General features: G+C 47.7%; 1 protein-coding gene across 1 annotated transcript in view; it reads right to left on the bottom strand.

Moving 5' to 3' along the window:
- Positions 1-454: 454 nt before the first annotated feature.
- The window catches only part of LOC149438972 (golgin subfamily A member 7B-like), a 70307-nt gene continuing 51982 nt past the window's right edge, over positions 455-18779 (bottom strand). Inside the window, exons 4-5 of the mRNA XM_089659627.1 lie at positions 12411-12512; positions 455-8410 (exon numbers count right to left, since the gene is read on the bottom strand). Coding sequence (XP_089515753.1) covers positions 8300-8410; positions 12411-12512 — 213 coding nt within the window. The 3' untranslated portion in view covers positions 455-8299. The remainder of the gene's footprint in view (positions 8411-12410; positions 12513-18779) is intronic.

The following is an 18779-nucleotide window of genomic DNA, read 5'->3' as shown; positions in this document are numbered from 1 at the left end:
CCCCTTTGTGTATGTGAAGCCATAGGTGGAAAATTCCCCCACCCACAGCTCATTGGCCCACCACCGACAGCTGTCTTCTGGGTTAACCTGAACAAGGGTTCCATAACTGGAGCTGTCGGTGTCGATGGGTGCTAAGCCAATGAGTCGAGCTTCAGGACTCCAAGATCGGAACCCATGTTTAGTGAAACCCACAAGGTTCCATGGGTTCCAAACCCACAAGGTTCCATGGGTTCCAAACCCACAAGGTTCCATGGGATCCAAACCCAGAGCCACATCCAATTAAGTGCTGGAGTATTTTTTTTTTTTGGAAACTTGGAGGCCATCCTTCTTACTAAAGCCACTTTAGAGTTTGTAGAGAAGAGTTAGAGAGCTCCTGTCCAGGTTTCACCGTCAGGACAGGAAGTGAGAGGAAATCTCTCCAACATGGACACAGACACAAACGTGAAGAACAGGATGAACTTGTGACGTTTTTATTGCTCTACGACTTTTCTCTTGTATGGGAATCACAAGGAACAGAAAGTGAAGAAAAAGCTCCGCAACGGGGCCACAGATAGAGCTCCAAACCCAAATTTAACTCCTCCCCCACACGATCCAAAACTAAACTGTAGCCATCTTGAAATGCTGTGCGATACAACTGGACTGTTTTTCATAATATGGGGAATCCCCGTGTTCATTTTATTTTACAATTCCTGCTCCTTGTCTGAGTCGTTGGGCTCCAGGGTGGTAATGCTGACATTAGTCTGGTGGGGGGCGGGATTCTGAAAAGCATGCTCCGCCCATGAATACCCACTGTAATTAAAAAATAGGGGCGTGTCGGTGACCACAGTGTTCTATCTCATGGGAGCTTTGACACACAGTGGTCACAGGCACCTCCCCCCTTTTTACCCCCATCTTGATTTAACTGTCAACAGAGGAATCTCCACCAAATCCTTGGAATTCTCTGATAATAAAATACATTTCACAACAAAACACAAGAATTTACATTTACTGGGTTGGAAACATTTAGGGGATCATTTTGACAATGCAATTATTATTATAGGAAAGGTCATAACTGTAACAGCATTAAACTCCAGCCAAAAACGACAAGATAAAATGAACACTCCATGTGTGGCGATATTGGGGGTTGGTCTACTGATCTCCAGAGCTTCATTTGCTGAAAAATATCCAAGGAAAACTAAAAAAAAAACCAAAAAAAACACAAGATTGGATGTTGGAAAATTTCCCGGCGCCTTTAGCCAATGGCTGCCACCGACTCTGAATCCAGAGATCACCCCTGCAGTCCTTCTTTTCAGCCACAAGATGTCCTCGGTCTGATGGCCGGCATCATACAACCGCCTTCCCTTCAGCCCAGGTCATCCCGGATGATTTCCCAACCAGTGACTGGACAGTGACAGGAGAAGCAGCATGGCGATGAGCTCATCTCTCTGCTCTCTTCTCCTAACAGTATGCACTGTGAACAGCCTTTAGCAAATGACTGCCCTTGACTCTGAATCCAGAGATAACCCCTGCAGTCCTTCTTTTCAGCCACAAGATGTCCTCAGTCTGATGGCCGGCATCATACAACCGCCTTCCCTTCAGCCCAGGTCATCCCGGACGATCCCCCAACCAGTGACTGGAGAGTGAAAGGAGAAGCAGCATGGCGATGAGCTCATCTCTCTGCTCTCTTCTCCTAACAGTATGCACTGTGAACAGCCTTTAGCAAATGACTGCCCTTGACTCTGAATCCAGAGATCACCCCTGCAGTCCTTCTTTTGAGCCACAAGATGTCCTCGGTCTGATGGCCGGCATCATACAACCGCCTTCCCTTCAGCCCAGGTCATCCCGGATGATCCCCCAACCAGTGACTGGAGAGTGACAGGAGAAGCAGCATGGCGATGAGCTCATCTCTCTGCTCTCTTCTCCTAACAGTATGCACATGAACCGACTGGCCTCTTGTGCTGCTGCTTCCGCTCGCAGTCCAGCCCTGCCGTACGGGGACTGCAAGGGGCTGACACCAGGTCCCATTCAGGGACCAGCCTATACAAAGTGCAATTATTGTTGTGCTGATGGTTACAGAGTGGCATTATTTTTGTGGTGTTTATATCTACCTGGAGTTCAGCTTTAAGGGATTCGCCGCCTTTTCTCCGGGGCAGGACAGCGAGATGGACCTTTCGGTTCTTGTGGAAAGTCTGAACAGATTGTTTATATCGATGAATGGTGACAGATAGGAAAACAAAGTGACACAATGTATCCGGTCCAGTCTGTCAGTAACATCAACACAGCAATCTTTGTTTTTCTGAGTCCCCCCTGTACCATAGTTTGTTACCCAATGATTATGCCAGAAAGTCTGTTGTTAATGAGTTTCCTCTATAGAGACAAGCAGTGCATAAAAAAATGGCAGTTAGCCAGTTGGGATAAACCATTTACCATTGATAGGGGTGCTTACAACGATCAGCTTTTATTCATGTATGTTATATCTTTATCCCAAAAGGAAATTAAATATTGCTGTAACTGCTGAAGTGTTGGCTGGAGTCGGCTTCACATTCGTTGTCACCAACGCAAAGTCCATCTCCTTGTCCATCCAACCACTTTCTCCACCTATTGACAATGCTGCTGACCAGGGTGGGGTACACTGCCCCTCCATAGATGCAGTGACATGATGAAGAGGACTGGTAGACCTAAGCAACACCTTTGTCTCCTACAACTGTCGTCTCCAGACTGCGGCCCACAGGCTGGATGTAGCCCTCTGCTTCCCTCTTGGGGCACCATGCTATCCACTGACACCAATGATGGGGCACCATGCTATCCACTGACACCAATGATGGGGCACCATGCTATCCACTGACACCAATGATGGGGCACCATGCTATCCACTGACACCAATGATGGGGCACTATTCCTCCCACTGATACCAATGATGGGGCACTATTCCTCCCACTGATACCAATGATGGGGCACTATTCCTCCCACTGACACCAATGAAGGGGCACTATTCCTCCCACTGACGGGGCACTATTCCTCCCACTGACACCAATGACGGGGCACTATTCCTCCCACTGACACCAATGACGGGGCACTATTCCTCCCACTGACACCAATGACGGGACACTATTCCTCCCACTGACACCAATGACGGGGCACTATTCCTCCCACTGACACCAATGACGGGGCACTATTCCTCCCAATGACACCAATGACGGGGCACTATTCCTCCCACTGACACCAATGACGGGGCACTATTCCTCCCACTGATACCAATGGTGGGGCACTATTCCTCCAACTGACACCAATGATGGGAAACTATTCCTTCCACCGACACCAATGATGGGGCACTATTCCTCCCACTGACACCAATGATGGGGCGCTATTCCTCCCACTGACACCAATGATGGGGCATTATTCCTCTTATTGACCACAGGTGCTATGCTTTTTGTTTTTGCTCCCACTGACCACCAAATTTAGTGCATTTTCTTCTCTCACTGGCCACAGTCCAGCCCCACTAAAGCCTGAAGGACAATAAACTGGCCCTTTGTTTGGAAAGATCTGTTTTAAATCCTTATGCTCCTGAAGTGCCTCAGGCCCTGCTGATATTGGACACACCCGGAAGGGTCGGAGAGCAGCAGCACCTATATCTCTGGAACTGATGGAAGAATTTTACTAACCACCAACCAAGAGGTAAATATTTCACTTTCTTTTTGCAGGTTATCTGTTAATCATCTGTAACACAATAGGTTAGTCGAAAGCAGGTGGCCCATAAGATCGCGGCCTTTGGTCTTCATGCCAAGTCCTGCCATATTCCAATGTGTTTTTGTACCCAGATTTGTGTAACGGCGAAGGTCTTATCTACAAGTCTGTGAAGGTTCTCCTTCATCCAGGTCATGGGGGAGGGCGTAGGTCACATTTACCTGGTCTTGTTCGGTAACGTTGAAGACATTTTGTAGATCGTCCAAGCCACTTCTTTGGATCCAACCCACGTCAGGAGACTCCCCCAACATTCACAACCCCACCGAGAGCACTGACACCTTCATTCAGTCAACATGGAAGGACAGAAGATATTGTCCAAGGTTGGGAGGTGTGAAAGCTAGTTGTAGTTTTATTATCCCATCCCGAAGGAAAGCTTCACCGGCGTTAGTCCTTTGATGTAGATGGCTGGTGGTGCACACAAGTAACTTGGTATCTGGAGTGCAAAGTACTGAGCAACACAAAGACCTGGACACTGGGGAGATGATGCAACTTCTTAGCAAGTAAACAGCCAAACATAGGAGGACAAATTCTACAGGTCAAGACTTTTCATACTCCTTATGGAGAAAAGACAACCTCCTGAGGTTCAAGTTCTGGACGGAGGCTCAGCTTCTGTGAAAAAGGCCATCTATGTCAAACAGGAGCAACCATCACTGGATAGGGGTGGAGGCCTTCGATACCCTCTGTCTTCCACATATAATGCCAATTTACCATCTCTACTGTCAGGACCAAGATCTGAACCTGGGACCTCTGCTGTGTCTGGCAGTAATTCTCCTTATTGAACTACCTGAGATGCTGGATAGCTCCTTTCTGACCCTTTAGACCAGTGGTCTCCAAATTGTGGCCCTGGGGCTAGATGTGGCCCTTTGCTTGCCTCTATCCGGCCCTTGAGGCCCTATTTTATCCACAACTGACAAGTGCTGGGGCACCATTCCTCCCACTGACACCAATGGTGGGACACCATTCCTCCCACTGACACCAATGGTGGGGCACCATTCCTCCCACTGACACCAATGGTGGGGCACCATTCCTCCCACTGACTCCAATGGTGGGGCACCATTCCTCCCACTGACACCAATGATGGGACACCATTCCTTCCACTGATACCAATGATGGGACACCATTCCTCCCACTGATACCAATGATGGGACACCATTCCTCCCACTGATACCAATGATGGGACACTATTCCTCCCACTGACACCAATGATGGGGCACTATTCCTTCCACAAACACTAATGATGTCAACAATGGGGCACTATTACTCCCACTGATACCAACAAATGGGCATTTTTACTCCCACCTAAACAAATAACAGGGCATTATTTACTCCCACTGATACCAGGTCGTTTTTCACTCCCACTGGCCAAAGTCTGGCCCCTGTAAAGTCTGAAGGTAAAAAAACTGGCCCTTTGTTTAGAAAGTTTGGAGACCCCTGCTTTAGCCAATCTTGCCTTGTACCTTGTTTTTGGTCATCCTTGAACTCTTTTCTCCTCCCATGAACTTCCTACTTAAGCCACGTCTCTGCAGTTCCTGTTTTCCAGATTATTATGCTCTCTCCAGCCAATATCTCACTCTTGTCTCTCCTGCTGCCGTCTTCATCTTTGATACCCTTCGTTACCGACTTTTTGCTTCTTCCTTAACTACGCTTCTGCTTGATCCCAACCTGCGACTACTTGTTACCTTCCTTTGGCTCGTTTACTGACTACGCTTCCGCCTGATCCCAATCTGCGACTACTTGTTACCGACCTTTAGCTCGTTTACTGACTACGCTTCCCCTTGATCCCAACCTGCGACTACTTGTTACCGTCCTGTGGCTCGTTTACTGACTACGCTTCCCCTTGATCCCAACCTGCGACTACTTGTTACCTTCCTTTGGCTCGTTTACTGACGACACTTCCGCCTGATCCCAACCTGCGACTACTTGTTACCGTCCTTTGGCTCGTTTACAGACTAAGCTTCCGCTTGATCCCAACCTGCGACTACTTGTTACCGACCTTTGGCTCGTTTACTGACTACGCTTCCGCCTGATCCCAACCTGCGACTACTTGTTAACGACCTTTGGCTTGTTTACTGACTACGCTTCCGCTTGATCCCAACCTGCGACTACTTGTTACCGACCTTTGGCTCGTTTACTGACTACGCTTCCGCCTGATCCCAACCTGCGACTACTTGTTACTGACTTTTGGCTTGTTTACTGACTATGCTTTTGCCTGATCCCAACCTGCTACTACTTGTTACCGACCTTTGGCTCGTTTACTGACTACGCTTCCGCTTGATCCCAACCTGCGACTACTTGTAACCGACCTTTGGCTCGTTTACTGACTACGCTTCCGCTTGATCCCAACCTGTGACTACTTGTTACCGTCCTTTGACTTGTTTACTGAATATGCTTCAGCGTGATCCCAACCCGTTACATCTTCTACTGTACCTGGATTTGCTCACCTCCTGGTCGGACGACCCTGAGGACCATGACCTGGTACTAACACGCAGCAAAACCCATCTCCACCATCAGGAGCTCTGGTGGTTAGTACTTAGACCCTGCACCTTCGGGTGAGCTCCGCCAGGGTGTCCTGCTTGTATACTTGTTCTGCTGATCGGTGGGAGCCTCTCTACTATTAAAGCTATTGGACTCCGAGCCTGACTCCTGACCGTGACATCTAACGTGGCTTTTTGATAACAATACGCACCTTCAGCCAAGTAAATCAAAGTATTACATAGATGAAGCCTTCCTGACCTCCAAGGCTGGAACTATGTAAGTATAGCATGGTGGTTCCACCATTTTCACACCTCCAATCCGGTCCTTGGACAATAACCTTTGCCTTTCCACAGGAAGGTGTGCCACCTCTGTGGATATAAATGCTGGGCTATGTTCCTGACCCTGATTAGAACTAAAGAGGTGGTTGGGGGAAGCTACAAAAGGTCAACATTACACAACAGGTCCAACTGAATGTGACTACTACTAGATAATACACAGCCATTAAAGCCCAAGCCCTTGCCGTAGGGCTGCACCCCCAAAGTAAACCTGCTTTGCCCCGTCCCCCTAGACACAAACGAGCAGGTAACCCAATGGAATGGGGGTGCAGAATCATTGCAATGGTGGGCTTTTCCTTTACCCGTAGTTCAGCGTTAGGTTTTCAATGGCATCCGGAGATCACACCATTATGTAAAACCACCAGAGATACAAATGTACAAGTCATGGGAAGGAAGAATGCAGGAAACCCCCCCCAAAACATTACTACATGATCATCCATGAACAATTCTCAGCACAATGGAAAACACCTCATTAATCTCCATTATTACACCAACGTCCAATGGTAAAAGGGCTCTGCTCCAAGTCATTGTCTTCCAATGAGATATTTACAATCGTCTACACATTTATTCAAATTAAGGCAACGGAATAAGATGAGGTTTCGGGTCAGGAAGTTGAACTTGAGAGTTTTCTCCAACTTGCGTTGTTCAGAAATCTCCGTCAATGGAAGCATTCCTAATAGGTTGAATTATTATTTTTTTTTTGTTATAAATACAGGAAACATCTAGTAATTAGTCTGTGGTTACAGATTCCATTGTGGAAACATGCAGGTATCATCCAAATGGTTTTTAATCTCAGTGATATATATATATATATTTCCTAAAATAGATTTCATTTTCCACGATACGTTCCTTAGATCAGGCAGAAGATTGATATGTATCCCAGTTACAGCTACAAAGTAACGTTTGGAGATGATGCGTCATTTCATACGCAGCAGCTAGAATTGCTTTTTCTGAAAAATAAATAGAAACTAGAATATATAAACCTATGTGATTGCACGTTCCATGGCGGGTGGAACGGTGGAAGCCTTCATTAAAAGGTGCGTCTGTTCGTTTTGCTCGATTCGTTCAGGTTCTTGTCAAGGAAGTCGATGGAACCCTTGTGATGTTGTGACGGGAGCGACTTTGAGTGGGGGGGCCCATGGAACACAGCCCCCTTTGGAGAGGTGGGGAGACCCCTTTCTCAGCTCCCCATATCCATATTATGTGTAAGTCACCCTGTGCCTGTTAGGGGTACAGGGTGGAATGTCCTGATATTGTGTAGACAGGTATAGGTGGGGTGTGGGGGTTGTTCATTGTTTACTGCCACGAAGTCCCATTGTTCTATTGTGTCTTGCTTGGGAGCAAACTATTATGGGGTTTATGTGTATTGGCTTGGTGGGGGGTGTTTCCGGCAGCCCTTCCCCCTGATGGGACTGTCTGTTAGGATGTGTCTCTTGTTACTAAATGTATTGCCCCGCCCTGTGTATATATCTTGTGTCTGTTAAAATAAAGCAGTCTATTTCCTGTTTTAATACAAGCCTGGTGCTGTCTCGTCTTGTATGGTCAGCAGTGGTGGCCATGGATCTGTGTTCGGACAGGGAAGCGGGAATCTAACGGAAATACCCTAGTGCAGTTGGGGTCCGGTTCCGTTACAGATGCTCCATGTCGTGTCCGGCTACAAGGAGTCCTATCTACAGTTAGAACCTGGTGCTCTGATATCGCAGTCTTCGAATTTCAGAAAGGCCATCGTCTCGGCAGTACAGGTCCCCGCAGGGACTCTCTGCCAGTCATCGGGCACGACTGGCTACTCCGCCGCCGCCGGCGCTGCTGGTGCTGCTGGAGCTCCCACTGCTGCTGCTGCCGCTACTGCATCGGTCTTCATAGATGGAGATCTCGATCTTTAATAGACGGGATCAAGGAAGACACTTGTGTGATTGGTCACTCCTACTTCCACCCAGGGCCTCTGGATTTTATACACACACAGCAATACTTACCTACGTTCTCCAAGAATGAATACAACAACAGGGGTCCTCATTAGTAGGGGCACCATGGAAAGGTATCAATGCAACATTTGGTATCCATTCGGAATGGACAATGGCGGAAAATAACCAGAGTGGTCTGCAAGACAGCAAAAAAATTGGAATTTTTACTTATGCAGGCCATACATGGTTCAAACTCTGTGTACTGGGCATTGTACAGAATTACTATCATGGCGTATTGTTGACGACTAAAAGATGGGATTTCCTGGAAAATGTAATGGTTTTTTTTTTTTTATACTTTTTTATGATTTAAAGGCCACCCATATTGCATTTGTGCAGTGTCACGGAGCTGGTTCTCCCATCCCCCCCCATCCTCCAGGCTTGCTGCCTGCCTGAACTGCCCTCTGCTGTGCGCCCCGACTTACCCATTGCCTGCCAGCTTGCCCTCTGCTGTGCGCCCCGACTTACCCATTGCCTGCCAGCTTGCCCTCTGCTGTGTGCCCGGACTTACCCATTGCCTGCCAGTCTGCCTTCTGCTGTGTGCCCGGACTTACCCATCGCCTGCCTGAACTGCCCTCTGCTGTGTGCCAGGACTTACCCATTGCCTGCCAGCCTGCCTTCTGCTGTACGCCCGGACTTACCCATCGCCTGCCTGAACTGCCCTGTGCTGTGTGCCCAGACTTACCCATCGCCTGCCTGCACTGCCCTGTGCTGTGTGCCCAGACTTACCCATCGCCTGCCTGCACTGCTCTGTGCTGTGCGCGCAGACTTACCCATTGCCTGCCTGAACTGCCCTCTCCTGTGCGCCCGGACTTACCCATCGCCTGCCAGTCTGCCCTGTGCTGTGTGCCCGGACTTACCCATTGCCTGCCTGAACTGCCCTGTGCTGTGTGCCCAGACTTACCCATTGCCTGCCTGCACTGCCCTGTGCTGTGTGCCTGGACTTACCCATTGCCTGCCTGAACTGCCCTCTGCTGTGCGCCCAGACTTACCCATTGCCTGCCAGCTTGCCCTCTGCTGTGTGCCCGGACTTACCCATTGCTTGCCAGCCTGCCCTCTGCTGTGCGCCCATACTTACCCATTGCCTGCCTGAACTGCCCTGTGCTGTGCGCCCGGACTTACCCATTGCCTGCCAGTCTGCCCTCTGCTGTGCGCCCGGACTTACCCATTGCCTGTCTGAACTGCCCTCTCCTGTGCGCCTGGACTTACTCATCGCCTGCCAGTCTGCCCTGTGCTGTGTGCCCGGACTTACCCATTGCCTGCCTGAACTGCCCTGTGCTGTGCGCCCGGACTTACCCATTGCCTGCCAGTCTGCCCTGTGCTGTGCGCCCGGACTTACCCATCGCCTGCCAGTCTGCCCTCTGCTGTGTGCCTGGACTTACCCATTGCCTGCCTGAACTGTCCTCTGCTGTGGTGCCTGTGTGGACTGCAACCCTCCGTGTCCAGCTCCCCGCATCCAGTAAGTGGACTAACCCCGTGCTGCCCAAAAGACTGAGCCCAATTCTCCCCAGGAACCCAAAGTCCCACGAAACTGCCACGCCCCTGTCTTACTGAACCCTGTGGACTACCAGCCCCCTGTTGTTCCATATTGCCTTCCAAAGCACGTTACTGTGTTGCTGCGTCTGGTGTGGATCTGTAGACTAACGGATCTATTGTCTGTACCCCAATAAACACCGGCACGTCGGGTTCCGTGCAATCTGTCTCCGTGTGCTCTCTCCCTGCGCTCTCAGTTCGCGTGACATGCAGTATTACAGCTGCATCATTAAAGCATTTATAAAGTTTGTTTTTTTTTCTTAACTAAAATAGCAAACTGTCATACTTACCTGCTCTGTGCAATACTATTGGTTCTGGGGTTCTTCTGGGGTCCCGCACCGACAATCTTGGCTACTCCTCTTCCCTGTGCGCCACCATAGGAATCCGCTTCCTATAGGGGGCGCACCTGCTGGCTTGCTCCCAAGCTGGGCTGTGTGCACCCATAGACACACACAGAGTGGCTCGGTCCCACCCCCTGTTTTCTCCCCACGGGATTTGATTGACAGCAGCAGGAGCCATCTACTGTCTCTGAGCCCGTGAGAGGGGAGAGAGAGCACTGCTGCAGATGGGCACAGCGCTGGATCAATACAGGACTACAGGGTAAGTATTTGGGGGGGGAGGGGGACAACCTGTGGAAGGTTTTTTTTACCTTAATGCAGGTAACACACTAAGATACTAAAGAACCTTTTGGCTTTAGAACCAATCAGGATAGCAGCCAGTGGAAAGTGTACAGTAGCAAGAAAAAGTATGTGAACCCCTTGGGATTACGTGGAGTTTTGCATGAATTGGGCATAAAATGTGCTCTGAACGTCATCTAAGTCACAACAATAGAAGAACACAGTCTGCTGAACATAATACTACACAAACATTAGATGTTGCCATGGTTTCATTGCACATAACATGTAAACATTCACAGTGCAGGGAGGAAAAAGTATGTGAGGCCCTAGCTTAATGACTTCTCCCAGAGCTAATTGGAGCCAGGAGCGAGCCAACCTTGACTCCAATCAGTGTGATGATATTGGATGTGTTGCTGACACCTGTTTTGGGTTTACTGGTTTCAAGAAACACTGTCTGATGTGAACCATGCCTCGCAGAAAAGAGCTCTCAGAAGACCTACCATCAAGAATTGTTGACTTGCATGAAGCTGGAAAGGGTTACAAAAGTATCTCCTTGAGCCTTGATGTTCCTGTGTCCACGGTAAGACAGACTGTCTACAAATGGAGAAAGTTTAGCACTGCTGCTACTCTCCCTAGGCGTGGTCGTCCTGTAAAAATGACTGCAAGAGCACAGCGCAGAATGCTGCACGAGGTAAAGAAGAATCCCAGAGTGTCAGCTAAAGACCTACAGAAATCTCTGGCACATGCTAACATTTTTGTTGACACATCTACAATAAGGAAAACATTACACAAGAATGGAGTACATGGGAGGACACCACGGAGGAAGCCATTGCTGTCCAAAAAGAAGATTGCAGCACGTTTGAAGTTTGCAAAAGAGCACCTGGATGTGTCCACAGCACTACTGGCAGAATATACTGTGGACAGATGAAACCAAGATTGAGTTGTTTGGGAAGAACACACAACACTATGTGTGGAGAAAAAAAGGCCCAGCACACCAACATCAAAACCTCATCCCCACTGTGAAACATGACGGAGGGAGCATCATGGTTTGGGGCTGCTTTGCTGCCTCAGGGCTGGACGGATTGTTGTCATTGATGGGAAAATGAATTCCAGAGTTTATCAAGACATTTTGCAGGAAAACGTACGACCATCTGTCCGCCAACTGAAGCTCCGCAGAGGATGGGTGATGCAACAGGACAATGACCCAAAGCATACAAGTCATTCAACAAAACAATGGCTGCAACAGCACAGAATACGCCTTCTGGAGTGGCCCAGTCAGAGTCCTGACCTCAACCCCATTGAAATGCTGTGGCATGACCTTAAGAGAGCGATTCACACCAGACATCCCAAGAATATTGCTACACTGAAACAGTTTTGTGAAGAGGAGTGGTCCAAAATGACTCCAGATCGTTGTGCAGGTCTGATCTGCAACTACAGGAAACGTTTGGTTGAGGTTATTGCTGCCAAAGGAGGGTCAACCAGTTATTAAGTCCAAAGGTTCACATACTTTTTCCTCCCTGCACTGTGAATGTTTACATGTTATGTGCAATTAAACCATGGCAACATCTAATGTTTGTGTAGTATTATGTTCAGCAGACTGTGTTCTTCTATTGTGACTTAGATGACGGTCAGAGCACATTTTATGCCCAATTCATGCAAAACTCCACGGAATCCCAAGGGGTTCACATACTTTTTCTTGCAACTGTAAAACAACGAACACTTACCCGACCCGATGCAAAAAAAAAAAAAAATTGTTACAAAAAGGATACGACACGCATTCCTCGTTCTACGGGATCAGTGATTAGGAGACCTCGGGGAGCGTAGATCTTCTCATTTTGCTCTTGAATGTATTTTGAGATTTTCTTCAAAACCTTCAACACAGAAATAGAGGCTGGATGAGAATAGGAATACGCTGAATTTCTGAATTATCGGGGAACAGTGGAAGATCCGGGCAGCCAGCCGTAAGTTCTGGGAATATTAATACCAGTCAATGCCGTACCAATAATAATCATACTAAATATATTATATACAATATAGAGATTACATGTGATTAATGGATTCTAATATAGACAGTTGTGTTGAAAATACTAGCCGTCAGACATCACTAACCGGATCAATCACTGTTTTTGGTGGAAATGATATTTCTACATGGCAGATAATTTCCTAGCAGGTGTAGTAGAGTCATAGAAATCCAACAGACCCGACAGTCATGACATGCATGCTGCTGATTCTGTGTCATTGAATCACTCATTGAAAGGGGCGTGTTCACAATAATAGCCGTGTGGAGTTCTATTAGTGAGGTCATTCATTCTTTGATAAACAGGTGGCAATGATTGCCCTTATTTAAGGAAGGAAGGCAGCAAATCTTGGACATGCTGGTTACAGTGCATTTATCTCTGAAATTCTGAGGAAAATGGGTCGTTCCAGACATTGTTCAGAAGAACAGCGTACCTTGATTAAAAAGTTGATTGGAGAGGGGAAAACATATAAAGAAGTGCAGAAAATGATCGGCTGCTCAGCTAAAATGATGGCAAATGCTTTAAAATGGCAACCAAAACCTGAAAGACGAGGAAGAAAGCAAAAAACTACCATTGGAATGGATAGAAGAATAGCCAAAATGGTGCGGACTCAGCCAACAATCAGCTCCAGGAAGATGAAAGAAGGTGTGACGTTCCCTGTGAGGACTCAGCCAACAATCAGCTCCAGGAAGATGAAAGAAGGTGTGACGTTCCCTGTGAGGACTGTTACAATTAGAAGACGCCGATGTGAAGCCAAGCTATCTGCAAGAAGTCCCCGCAAAGTCCCACTGTTGGGAAAAAGACGTGCTGAAGAGGTTACAATCTGCCAAAGAGCACATTGACCGGCCTAAAGAGAAATGGCGCAACATTTTGTGGGCTGATGAAAGTAAGATTGTTCTTTTTGGGTCTAGTGGGCGGAGACAGTTTGTCAGACGACCCCCAAACACTGAATTCAAGCCACAGTACACTGTGAAGACCGTGAAGCATGGTGGTGCAAGCATCATGATATGGGGATGTTTCTCATACTACGGTGTTGGGCCTATTTATCGCATACCAGGGATCATGGATCAGTTTGAATCCATCAGAATACTTGAAGAGGTCATGCTGCCTTATGCTGAAGAGGAAATGCCCTTGAAATGGGTGTTCCAACAAGACAACGACCCCAAACACACCAGTAAACGTGCAACATCTTGGTTCCAGACCAACAAGATGGACGTTATGGAGTGGCCAGCCCAATCCCCGGCTCTTCATCCAATAGAAAACTTGTGGGGTGACATCAAAAATGCCGTTTGAGGCAAAACCAAGAAATAGAGAAGAACTGTGGAATGTGGTCCAATCATCCTGGGCTGGAATACCTGATCACAGGGGCCAGAAGTTGGGGGACTCCATGCAACACAGATGTACAGCAGTTCTCAGAAACAGTGCGACTACAACCAAATATTCATGAAGTCATTCAAAGGAAAGCAAAATCTTCAAACATTTCTCAGTTTATATAGTGAATGTTGGAGTTTGGAAAGAAGAATACAAACACGGCCATTTTTTTGAACCGTCTAATATTCACTTTTCTTCCATCTTTTTAGAGGAACAACACAAATTTGATGTATTTTTCTTCATGTTGTGATTTGGAATAGAATGTGTCGTGTTCCCAATGCATTTGTGTGGATGGAAATAAAAGGATTAGAAGGATTTGCAGCTTTAGTCACTTTTTTCAACACACGGCTATTATTGTGAACACGCCCCTTTCAATGAGTGATTCAATGACACAGAATCAGCAGCATGCATGTCATGACTGTCGGGTCTGTTGGATTTCTATGACTCTACTACACCGGCTAGGAAATTATCTGCCATGTAGAAATATCATTTCCACCAAAAACAGTGATTGATCCAGTTAGTGATGTCTGACTGCTAGTATTTTGAACACAACTGTATATATACATACATACACACACTATATTGCCAGACGTATTGTCCCCACCCCTCCCAATCATGTGATTCAGGTGTTCCAATCCCCTTTCCAATCATGTGATTCAGGTGTTCCAATCCCCTCCCAATCATGTGATTCAGGTGTTCCAATCCCCTCCCAATCATGTGATTCAGGTGTTCCAATCCCCTCCCAATCATGTGATTCAGGTGTTCCAATCCCCTCCCAATCATGTGATTTAGGTGTTCCAACCCCCTCCATTTTTTATTTTTTTATTTTTCAGGTATTTATATAGCGCCGTCAATTTACGCAGCCCTTCACACATATATATTGTACATTCACATCAGTCCCTAACCCTCAAGGGGCGTACAATCTAAGGTCCCTAACTTACATTCATACATACACATATTTGGGCCAATTTATAAAGGATCCAATGAACCTACCAGCATGTCTTTGGAGTGTGGGAGGAAACCGGAGTCCCTGGGGGAAACCCACGCAGGCACAGGGAGAACAAACTCCAGGCAGGTGGTGCCGTGGCTGGGATTCGAACCAACGACCCGAGTACTGCCAGGCGGAAGTGCTAACCATTTAGCCACTGTGCTGCTCCATGGACACAGGTGTATACAATCAAGCCCCTAGGCATGCAGACGGCTTCTACAAACATTGGTGAAAGAATGGGTCGCTCTCAGGAGCTCAGTGACTCCAAGCGTGGTCCCGTGATAGGTGGTCACCTGGGCAATAAGTCCATCCGTGACATTTCCTGGCTACTAAATATTCCACGCTCAACTGTTAGTGGGATTATAACAAAGTGGAAGCAACTGGGAACAACAGCCACTCAGCCACCAAGTGGTAGGCCACGTCACATGACAGAGCGGGGTCAGCGCATGCTGAAGCGCACAGTGCGCAGAAGTCACCAACTGTCTGCAGAGTCAATAGCTAAAGACCTCCAAACTTGGTGTGGCCTTCAGATGAGCCCAACAACAGTGTGTAGAGAGCTTCATGGAATGGGTTTCCATGGCCGAGCAGCTGCATCCAAGCCTTCCATCACCAAGTGCAATGCAAAGTGTCGGATGCCGTGGTGTAAAGCACGCCGCCACTGGACTCTAGAGCAGGGGAGACGTGTTCTCTGCAGTGACCAATCACACTTCTCTGTCTGGCAATCTGATGGACGTGTCTGGGTTTGGTGGTTGCCAAGAGAACATTACTTGCCTGACTGCATTGTGCCAAGTGTAAAGTATGGTGGAGGGGAGATTATGGTGTGGGGGTGTCTTTCAGGGGTTGGGCTTGGCCCCCTAGTTCCAGTGAAGGGAATGAAGTCACACAGAGTACCAACCTTCATAAGTCAGTGTGCCAAAAGACATCGTCCTGTGTACATTGGGAGCTGTGCAACTGGTGCTATTCTGACCACGTGCTCTACCACGTCTGCTATTTCATCATGGACAGCAAGTTGGAACAAAGAGCAAACGTGAAATTCTGCATGAAACGGGGTAAATCTGCCACGGAGACATCTGGCACGATTCAGCAAGTTTACGGCGATGCTGAAATTAGTAATTCGAGGTGTTGTGAGCGGCACGCGCACTTCAAGAGCAGAACATCTCTGGAAGACAACGAGAGATCAGGAAGACCTTCAACGAGCTCAACCTCCAAAAATGTGGAAACCATTCGGCAACTTGTGCATGATGATGGTCAGAGAACAATCCACTGCATTGCTGCCATTGTCGGTGTGTCATATGGGACAGTCCAGGCCTCACATGTGATTGGAACATTCACCATGTTGCTGTCAAGTTCGTCCCCAGGCTGCTGACCCAGGAGCAGGAAGAACACCATGTCAAAGTCTGCCAAGAACTCCATCAGCATGCCGTGGATGATCCATCCTTCATGTTGAGGATCATTACCGGTGGTGAAACTTGTGTGTTTGAGAATTTCACATTTGCTCTTTGTTCTAACTTGCTGTCCATGATGAAATGGCAGACATGGTAACGCACATGGTCAGAATAGCACCAGTTGCACAGCTCCCGATGTACCCAGGGCAATGTCTATTGACGTGGTCAGAATGGCACCAGTTACACAGCTCCCAATGTACACAGAGAGATGTCTATTGGTGTGGCCAGAATACCACCAGTTGCACAGCTCCCGATGTACCCAGGGCAATGTCTATTGGCGTGGTCAGAATGGCACCAGTTACACAGCTCCCAATGTACACAGAGAGATGTCTATTGGTGTGGCCAGAATACCACCAGTTACACAGCTCCCGATGTACACAGGACGATGTCTATTGGCATGGCTAGAATAGCACCAGTTGCACAGCTCCCGATGTACACAGGGAGATGTCTATTGGTGTGGTTAGAATAGCACCAGTTACACAGCTCCCGATGTACACAGGACGATGTCTATTGGCGTGGTCAGAATGGCACCAGTAGCTCCTGATGTAGACAGGACGATGTCTATTAGTGTGGTCAGAATGGCACTAGTAGCTCCTGATGTACACAGGACAATGTCTATTGGTGTGGTCAGAACCACACCAATTACACAGCTCCCGATGTACACAGGACAATGTCTATTGGTGTGGTCAGAATGGCACTAGTAGCTCCTGATGTACACAGGACGATGTCTATTGGTGTGGTCAGAATGGCACTAGTAGCTCCCGATGTACACAGGACAATGTCTATTGGTGTGGTCAGAACCACACCAATTACACAGCTCCCGATGTACACAGGACAATGTCTATTGGTGTGGTCAGAATGGCACTAGTAGCTCCTGATGTACACAGGACGATGTCTATTGGTGTGGTCAGAATGGCACTAGTAGCTCCTGATGTACACAGGACGATGTCTATTGGTGTGGTCAGAACCACACCAATTACACAGCTCCTGATGTACACAGGGCGATGTCTTTTGGCACATTGACTTATGAAGGTCGGTGCTCCCCTTGACTGTGCGTGTAGCCTTGTGCTGCCATTTGCTGGCGTGTTACAAAACTCTCAAAACCTTATGACCACCTCGTATATGAAGTAGGTAACTTGGGTGTTCATTGCCATAAAAAAATATATAAACTCTTGCAGGTCTTGCGTCATGAAAAGATAGGTATATTCTGTTAGTAGCAACCCCGGTCCTGGTGGGGCCAACCCAAGTGTTTCCAGGTTACCTTTAACACTTTAGTGAATACCGGGCTATGCAGTGCAGAGGGGGCTATGCATCACAAGAGTGACAACCATGTATACAACTCACGATACATGAGTGTTGTGGTCATTGAGAAGAATGCTGCTTACACTTCTGGTCAGTGGGAAGAATTACCCCCCTTATAGATAACTAAAAAGATCAATGATGTTGGTGGGAACTTTTCTGAGAGACAGGAACCCCTAGCAACCTCTGGAGGAACCCTAGAGTTCAATGGAACCCATGATGAGAAACCCTGAACTAGACACAACATGAAAAATACACGTTTGGAAGATGTTCTATCTGCTGAAGGAAGTCCTGGTTAGCACCCTTGTATGCCTGCCTGAAAATGGTGCCTCTATTGTGTGGACCAGCAGCCACCCATTGAGTCCACTTATTGGATGGAGAGCACTTCCAACCATTGTTCAGATTCTATGTAACATTTATCAGCAAAACAGACCGCCAGGAAGTTCCTGGAGAGGAATCCACCTTCTTACCGGCTCCTCGCTTTTGTCTCCAGGATCTGGGAACCGGACCAGACTCTCGAGAACTCTACACCATAAGGGGCTATTCTGGGCCATTCTATTAGGGGGCTTTGTGCAGCTCAATGTTGAGACTTACACACTTGAAGGACACACACTGAGCCAATTAAAGGAAAAAACACACATACATACGGATACAAAAAAGTCTAAGAACAGAAGAGGTTTTACAGTTCAAAATGGAGACAACAAACAGAAGGTTTAGAAGGGTTTTGAGGAAAGATGGAAAGGTATAGGCTTCTTAGAGGTTAGGAGGACACCCATCCGCCCTATGATGGAAAGGTATGGGCTTCTTAGAGGTTAGGAGGACACCCATCCGCCCTATGATGGAAAGGTATGGGCTTCGTAGAGGTTAGGAGGACACCCATCCGCCCTATGATGGAAAGGTATGGGCTTCTAAGAGGTTAGGAGGACACCCATCCGCCCTATGATGGAAAGGTATGGGCTTCTTAGAGGTTAGGAGGACACCCATCCGCCCTATGATGGAAAGGTATGGGCTTCTTAG

This window comes from Staurois parvus, unplaced genomic scaffold (assembly GCF_062004578.1).
Source record: "Staurois parvus isolate SC_StPar_1 unplaced genomic scaffold, SC_StPar_1.0 ptg001175l, whole genome shotgun sequence".
In the NCBI taxonomy this organism is placed as follows: Eukaryota; Metazoa; Chordata; class Amphibia; order Anura; family Ranidae; genus Staurois; species Staurois parvus.
The sequence above is the reverse complement of the archived record's forward strand: the minus strand, read 5'-3'. Positions and strand labels throughout refer to the sequence as shown.